We start from the raw sequence: 8,761 nt of genomic DNA, 5'->3' as shown, positions 1-8,761 counted from the left end.
TAAACCTGCCATGCCTTAATAGAGTGCAGATAATGTGGTGTATTTTCTTTTTGTCGTCTTTGTTGCCTCCTCATTAATTAAAATGGTCAAATGATCAGGGCTTTCAGCAGCAGTCTAAGATAGATTTGGAGGTCGTGTCCGTCTGGTTTTTGTGTAATATAATTTTCATGTTTTTATTTATTTTTTATTTACTTCTACTTTTTTCCCTTGGTGAGATTACATACAGGATGCCAGCTGGCAGACAGATGGTGATGCCTTCAGTCTTTTTTCCCCCCTTTCTTTTTTTCTTTAAAAAAACATCAGAAGGAAGCGGAGGAGGAGGGAGAACATGAACAGCTGTAGGCAGAGGGCTACTCTGGCCATTGTGTGGTTTCTCATAGGCTGGCTTGAAGGGGGGGGGGGGGGGGGTACATGGAGTGAATCCAGCCATCCCTCTCCAGATAAACAGATTAAACCTGCACCAGAAATGATCTCCACTCCTGACCTCCATAGATAAGGATGAAAAGGCTAAAGATTGGAAGAGAGAAGAAAAAAAAAATGTAACCCTAGCCAATACTCTTGAGAGATATCACAGTTCCTCAATAGACTTTAATTGCCCCTGAATACACAAAAACACACACAAAAGGCTTAACCCAACAATGAAAACCCAGGTCATGAGTTAGTCACTGTAGTGAATAGGGAAAACTGGGAGAGCTAGCAGGGCTTCTGTGTGGAGACTAGCACCAGTAGTCCTCTTAAACACATGCTCTTAGCTACAGTAGCAGCAGAACTCGGTTGTTCCTGTCTGTGCCACTTGAGTCTGGAGGGGACTGCTCTCCCTCTCATTCCATTCTGTCACCCAGGGGAAGGCCTGGTGAGTGTCACCCAGTAGCAGCAGCAGAGACTGGGGTTGGCTCTACCTACTCTGACCCCTGGTTAAGCCTGGAGAGAGGGAGCGTCGTCTACTCTAGGCCCTTCTGTTTTCATATAGAGGAACTGTGTGTAACAGCCCTGTTTTAATACCATGGCAAACATTGGCTTAACATTCATGAGAACATGGGTGGTTATAATAATTAGATTTTCTTTATTTTTTGACTTTTTACAAATCCTGCTATTTTACACACATAAATTGTATTCAAGTGCACAACGTATCTCCCAGCCAAATAGCCATTTCAACAGGTTTTTTGTTTGAATCTGAAAAACAAAACAAACAAAAGCTCCGTCTTGCACTCAAGGACAGAGCGAAAATAACGCCTAGAAAGGATTCATGCCAGAGAGAAATGTCAACAAATAATCCAATTAAATATAATTGAAAAAAAAAAGAACACACACAAAACAATGACAAATAAAACCAAATGGTGTTGATGGTGTTAAACCAACCAGAACCACCCAGTAGTGATTCCATATCACTATGGTGTAGGTGACATTAAAATGGTCTGAGGAAATGATCAAGACAGTAGAGGGTGAACTGAGCCTCGTTGCTGTGTTTCAGTGCTACAGGGTCAAGGGCTCCGCTGTTTTTTTGGAGTATCGATACAAAAAGAGTTCACACACACAAGCAAACTATACTGGTACTTTTTTTTTCCATTTTTGACTTTTTATTCTTTATTTCTCCTTTTTATTATTTTAAAGGAAGCTTTTCATCAAAGAGCATTTTGTTCATATATAGTTTTTACAGAAGAAAATACTATACAACCTTTCCCCCTCTCGAAACAGTATCTTGAAGATAATCATCTACACATTTAATTACCTCTATTCTGATAGTTCTTTTCAAAGCCATGTTTAAGAAATAATTAATCATAATTTCCTTGCCACAATTTTTTTTATTCATTTTGTCCCTTTTTCTTCATCTTATACAGTCATTCATTTCAAACTGAGGCTGGGCTGCAAATATTTTTTTGTTGTAATTTGGTTCTATCTGAGCACTGTAATCATTTCCTCTGTCTAGAACTCATTTCAATCACAGCTCTCATTAGTGTTAGTCATTAGGGCACCCAGGTTCTGGCATGCCTTTTTCCTTATTGAGTTCATCCAATCACGGAAGCAAATAAAATCAGTCCTTATTTTTTTTCTTTAAATAAAACACAGAACAGGAGTTCTTCGTCACACTAACAACTATTTGTGCATCAACGCAAAGTGAGCTAAAACAACATCATGAAGCAAAAAGTTCCCTGTTAAAAGATGTTTGCCGTTTTTCTTTTCTCATAAAGTAAAAATGAACCTAAAAAGTGCAAAAAACACCCTAATTGTTTTTTTTTTATCATTGCAAGGTCACATAAATATTAAATAAAACCATTATAATTGGAGCTCAACCACAGCCATGGTAAGGAGAAAACAACAAAAATTGTCATCAACACATTGTTTTCTGTCTGTACATTTCAAACATGTTTTCCCAACCCCCGTGCGCGAGTGTCCTTTAGCTTGTCTTTTGAGACATGCTGTCTCTCCACAAGTTAGTCAGTTGGGGCCGCACGAAGACAGTCCTGTGGCGAAGCCTCGTCCACTTGTAAGTAATCACATGAGGCTTCTGAAAAAAGGAAGCCATGTCCTCCAGTTTGTTTCATTTGTTTTCCTCTCGTGCTACAAAATCTCATTTTTAAAAAAGGAACAAGAAAAGAAACAACACCGTCTACGTTTTTTTTTCTCCTACCCTCTCTTGTCTTATATTCCTCTACATTCAGACCTCACAGGTCCTTCATGCGGATGGCTACTTGAGTCCACAAGGATCCTGAAAACCACAAGGCCTCCAGTAACCCCCTGTTTATAGTGACTGGGCAGGTAGCACCAACGTGTTCTCTCTCTCTCTCCCTCACACTCCACCCCTGCTAGCTCACCCCATCGCCGCACACCCATCAAATCAGCAAGATAAAATTGCAGCATCAACTGGTCATGCATGTGCAACTGGAAAATGCCGCCAAAAAAAGAGAAAGAAAACAAAACATTTAAAATAAAGCAAATAATGCAAATGGTAACAAAACATCTGTCTGAATATGCGTTTTGTTTTAGCTTTTCTCATCTATAAAAGTGCACTAACCATATGCAATGCCAACAGGGTCCTTAACACAAGAAAAAGTATCTTTAAAAAACACACAAACAAAATTGAAACAAACAAAAAAAAAAAAACAATAACAATCTGAATGAACAAATAAACTAATATCTGAATGTTGAAAAATTAGCTTTTGGTGTCCGTCTTTTTTTTTCGTGTGTACAACCATAATATAATGTGCTGGAAAGCTTTATACACCGCCATCTGGGCTTTGAGGTCATAGCTCCCTGGCCGCAGTTACTGGTCTCTGTTTGGACTGAAGGTGACCGGGGAGTCAACTGTCCACATGGAATGGAACCTACAGTATAACAACTGACCATTATGAGCGTGTGAGTAAATGAACCAGGATCAAACAAAGAAACAAAAACACACAACAAATGTCCCCCTGCAAAAAGGATCAATGGAGAGATGTACGAGCCAAAAGCGCACATGCAGGCCCCTGCAACTTCACTGATAAATAAGAGTCATTTTAGAATAACAACAACAATAGTTGAAATCAGTTCTTTTGAGCACATTCTCTTGAATTAATTTTCCGTCAGTAAACGGTATTTTGTACTTCTGTACTGAGTTATTTCCCTTTTTTATTAGGTATAAGGGTCCTGCAGTTCATGTGATGACTGCTTCACAAAAAATTGTATATCAATGTCCACACACAACTACAGTATATAGATATATATATTTATATAGATAGATAGATTTTGTTTTTGTTAGTTTTCTTTTTCCTAATTTTTTCCACACACAAAAAAAGTAAAAAACAAAACAAACAAAACAAAAAAAAGAAATAAATTAGTCAAACATGCACGCACACGAAAAAAGACTGATGTGTAGGAAACGGTTTACACTGCCAGCCATGTGTAAAAGAGGGCCTCATCTGTCTGTTTCTGTGTTCATTTTTTAATGCATAATTAAATTAATAATATTGGTCATCTTGTAAACATCATAATAAATCATTTTTAGGCCTTCACGTTTTTTATGTAGTTGTTTTGTTGTCATCTGCAATGTTGCTAACCATGATAAATGAGGCCACTTTCATTTGCGTTTCTCGTTTGTTCATAGTTAGTTGTCGAGGCGGCTCTTCCCCAGTACGGGGGGTCTCATGGCTCATCCTTGTCCTGCTGCGAACTTTCAGCGTGATTGGTGGAAACCTCAAAACTCTCGCCGTTGTCCTTCCCGCCATCGTGGCCAGGCATGGAGTCTTCGTAGGAGTCAGTGTTCAGTTCGTCTTCCCGTTCCTCCTCATCTTCCTCCTCCTCCTCTTCCTCGGCCATGGGCTCTTCCTCTGGAGACAGGTCGTCCTCGGCCTCACCGGACATGCCGGAGGTGTCGTCTTGGCCCTGTGCCGTGGCTGCGAGGCCCATTGGCCCGGTGCCAGCTGCCGCCACCGCACTGGATCCAGGGGCCATGCCCAGAATCTCATGGTGGCTCATCTTCTTGCTCAGGTCCAGCGAGTCGTTGAGACCCAGGCCGGCGGCGTTTTTCAGGAAGAAGAGCGAGCTGCTGGCGTCTGTGCCCAGGTTGAGCGAGCCGTCCAGGCTGATGCCGGAGCCGGGGTGGTGCTCGTACTCGCTGGCCGCCCCAGCTGAGGGGAGGTACATGGGGCCTGATGGGCCATGAGCAATCCCCTGCATTCCTGAAGATGCAGAGTGCATGCTGACGGGCACCGGGGGCATCGCCAGCCCTCCCATTCCCCCACCTGCAGCCCCAACGTGGTGGCTGACCTCCTGGTTGGGCGAGGCGGTGGGCAGCTCTCCTCGCTCCTGCTTCTCGTGCTTGCGCTTGTGGGAGTCCATCTGCGACATGCCCACCACGGTGTGCTTGCACTCGGGGTAGGTGCAGTGGAAGTGTGAGCACTTAAGCTTGTACTTGCAGTCGGCCACCTCGCAGTCAGCGCTGGAGCTGAACTGGCAAAAGCCGGCGGCGGTGATCACGTCCTGCTTGCCGTGGTGCTTGCGGTGCGCGGTCACCTTGGTGCTGTCGGTGCAGCGGAAGCCGCAGCGCAGGCAGTGGAAGTGCGTGCTGTTGCCGGAGAACTGGCAGTCGGGGAAGTTGCAGCTGAGCGACGACTTGAAGCGCTTGAAGTCGTCCAGCACCAGGTTGTCCACGCGGTCGTGGTGCTGCGCGTGCTTGTACATGTGCGTGCGGCCGCAGAACTTGTAGCCGCAGTTCTCACGCGTGCAGTGGTAGTGCGTGACCTTCAGCGAGAACTGGCAGCCGGAGTCCTTGCAGTCCTCGTACAGGTCGTAGCGGCGGAAGCCCTCCAGCATCATGCCCTCGTCCAGCATCTTCCGCGAGGAGGCCGTCTTGCGCCGCTTGCCAAAGGGCGACATGTCCTCGATGATCCAGAAGCGCTTCTTGGCGCCTTGCGCTGTGGGGATGGAGATGGTGTTGCCTGGAGATGGTGTGAGAAGGAGAGAGAGACATAATGACCCAACAGTCAGTCAACCCAAGCAGACTACAAGTAACTGAACAGAAACACCCAAATTAGATCTGTAAGGCATAGCCTTACTCACACGTATTAATCTGGTTAATCCAGACTCTTTCTTAGGTCTGTTTGTGACGTAAAAGCCTTTTAACATTTTTTTATACCACAGTGACACAGGAGCAAAACCTTCAGTGAATATTAGTCACTGGTAATAATAATGATAATAAGAGCTTGACATTTTAACGGGTGTCTACAGCTTACACAACAGAGGCAGGAGTAGCCCTGGAACCTGACGCACCTCTAAACCCCAGTGCTTTATGGGAAGGGTGCGCTTCAGTGAACAGCCTGAGGTCAGTGCTAATGATGTGATCCTTGTTCTGGCCCGGCGAGAATCCGAGGCCTCGATAAAACTTTAGCATGATTAAAATAGGGGCCCCTCTTAAAGCAGGCGGCTAATGGAGGCTAACCCAAGGGCCCGGGACCTGATGGCAGGTGTGTAATATACTGCCTCATCACTGCAGTGCTGTAACTACCTTCCATTACTAACTGGGTCTAATGGCATTTGCTTAATGGAAGGTAAGGTGTCACCTCGCCTGGAAAGGAAAGGAAAATACGAGCTAAACAAACAGACAAATTGCCTGCACGTGCAGACGTCTAGGAGCCCCCTTACAAAAAGATCCTACACCAGAAATGAAAGTGTTTATGAATGTGACAGCTCATGTGTTACTTCAAATAAAACATACTGTTGTTGTTATAAAGATGAGAAGTATAATGACTCAGGGAAGCACTGCCACTACGCTAAACGTCAACATGGCTGGAGTGAAAAGTCTACATCTGACAGTGGCTGCTGCGGTGTTTGGGTCAGTTTGACGGCATAAGTACCTGCAGCATCCTGCACTATAGGGACGTCATTTTTAACCGGAGACGGAGTGGCAATGATGGGGCTGAAAGCTGGTGTGTTGGTTGGCATGACAACACTCCGTGTGGCTCCAAGAGAGGCGCTGAGCAGAGAGTAGGACAGACAGGATGGAGACAGGAGGTATGGAAGGGAGGGGAGGGGCGGCCGCAGGAGGGCCGGAGGGAAGGATGAGAGCGTTGGAGACTGGAGTGGGGCTTGAGAAGCCTGAGAGGGCAGTGGAGGAGGTGGCGGTGGAAGAGGAAGAGGAGGTGGCTGAGGGGTGTGTGGGGGAGCGGAAGTGTCGGCTGGGGCAGTGGAAGCAGGAGCCTGGCAGCCTGGTCCTACAGGAGACCGGTTGTCCAGGTGGTGGAGGAGTAGGAGGAGGGGACACAAGACAGACAGGTGCACAGTGTACACACACACACACACACACACACACACACACACACACACACACACACACAGGAATGGGAGGTAAAAAAGGGGAGGGAAAGATAAAATAATGAAATAAAGCGAGCCAGATGACAACAAAACCCAAGCAACAGCCAAAAGCAACAATGGTGAGAATGGAAGAACAACATTTTGAAACAAAACGATGACAGTGTAGAAAAAAATCATTCAGTGAAAGAAGACTAGCTCACTAGAATTTCCTTTTTTCATAAAGTAGAATCAAAGAATCAAAGCCCTGAGTTTAACCACATCAATCTGCATTTACCAGAGGAAAACAATGAAAGAGAAGACACACAAAGAGAGAGAGAAAGAAATGCATAAGATCTGTTTTTTTTTTGCGCTCATTGTCAGCCTGCTCAGCCTCCTCTCTGAAGTTGCCAAGGGGATGACATTAATGTGTGAGAGGAGGTGGAGGGAACCGTATAATAAATTTACTGCCCCATAATTTCATAAATGCCATTACTGTGGAAAACATTTGGCGGGTCTGATGTTTCATGGACAAGTGGTTACTTTTATGAGACTCTCGACTACAAGGGAATGAATGCGAAGTGGAGAGGGGGGGTAACTAACGCAAAGACGCATCTTCGCCCTAAACACTTAGCATGAGTGGAGACCAGTGTAACACAATAGTGACTTAAGAATATCTAACCGATCTAAGACTGAAGGTCAGCAAATACTCCTGAGTGTTTATCCATAATGGAATGGCCGAGGAAACCCGATGCTGCTTTTCTTACAATAGTGTGTGTGTACACTCAAGAAGCCCGGTAAGAGGGTATACGTTAGTCCACTAAACAACATGACAAGTATATTTAGACAGCCTGTCATGTTGCATCTTTATCACGGGCTCTGAAGAAAGGTTTCGGTGCTTGTGCGCTATGTTAATTATGCTGAGGGCGTCAATCTTTAGGAGTTCGCTTCATGGAGGAAGTCTCTTGTTTTGGGCTAGTCTCAAAGCAAAGCGCTTGAGTCACGGCATCTGTCTGCAAGCCGACTCGCGGCCATGTTGGCTCTGTGTGTGGGGACCTACCTGCTGGCGAGCTCTCGTTGACGGGGGTGCTGGAGCAGCTGCGGTCCTGATTGGACGACTCGGAGGAGAGGCCCAGTGGGCTGCCTCCGCCCATGTAGTCCATGTAGTCGTCGCCATCCTCCATCATGGAGTAGCTGGAGCTCAGGCCTGACTGGCCGCCCATTGCCATGTTGGCCATATGCTGCATATCCTCTGGACGATGGGACCGGGGCATCATCTATGTGGGGGTGGTGGTTGGAGGGGGAGATGTCAGAGAGAGGCCTTCAGCCAAGTGTCGTCACGCACACTTAGACGTAATCAGAGGGCACAGAGGCTACAGGTTGAGCTCGAGGCTCTGCTGACCGAGTCACTTTGAGGCTTACACGGTTGGATTATAAAACACCTTATCTGGCAAAATAGGAGAGCAGTTGTCTCTATGACGATTGAATGTTTAATCACTTCTTTATCCGGGCAAGCCGTATGTTAAGAGCCCGTAAATATGGCTGCGTTGGTGTCTCACCTGGGACGGAACCCGGTCGAAGTTCTTTCCCAGCATCCTCCTCATGTGCTTACGGGCGTGCGAGGTCATCTGGTGCTTGAGCAGGAAGGAGAACTGGCAGCCGTCGCGGATGCAGTGGAAATGGCTGTTCACCTGGTTATACTTGCAGCCTGCACACACACACACACACACACAAACAACCACAGACAGTCAGAGATGCTCTTCTTCAAAAGAGGACATCGTTTATCATGCGTTCCCTACTGCACAGCGTTTGATGTGAACAAAAATGTAGTCGGAGAACAATAAGCGCTGGGCTCACTGGCGAGGCTGGCTTGGTTTTTGAACCAGGTCGTAGGAGGAATATGGATGAGTCCGGTGTCACACTGAGCAAGTGAAGACTTTTTGAAGATTAGACCTGTGGTGCTCTTTTATTACAATGACATCTTTTATTCAATTTGGAA

General features: G+C 45.8%; 1 protein-coding gene across 7 annotated transcripts in view; it reads right to left on the bottom strand.

Moving 5' to 3' along the window:
• Window positions 1-1,043: 1,043 nt before the first annotated feature.
• The window catches only part of casz1 (castor zinc finger 1), a 184,114-nt gene continuing 176,396 nt past the window's right edge, over window positions 1,044-8,761 (bottom strand). For all 7 annotated transcript variants that reach the window (XM_080853709.1, XM_080853710.1, XM_080853707.1 and 4 more), the window contains 4 exons: window positions 8,322-8,470; window positions 7,823-8,039; window positions 6,330-6,686; window positions 1,044-5,414 (listed from right to left, as the gene is read on the bottom strand). In XM_080853709.1, coding sequence (XP_080709835.1) covers window positions 4,120-5,414; window positions 6,330-6,686; window positions 7,823-8,039; window positions 8,322-8,470 — 2,018 coding nt within the window. In that variant the 3' untranslated portion in view covers window positions 1,044-4,119. The remainder of the gene's footprint in view (window positions 5,415-6,329; window positions 6,687-7,822; window positions 8,040-8,321; window positions 8,471-8,761) is intronic.

Source organism: Sprattus sprattus, assembly GCF_963457725.1.
Source record: "Sprattus sprattus genome assembly, chromosome: 16".
Lineage (NCBI taxonomy): Eukaryota > Metazoa > Chordata > Actinopteri > Clupeiformes > Clupeidae > Sprattus > Sprattus sprattus.
The sequence above is the reverse complement of the archived record's forward strand: the minus strand, read 5'-3'. Positions and strand labels throughout refer to the sequence as shown.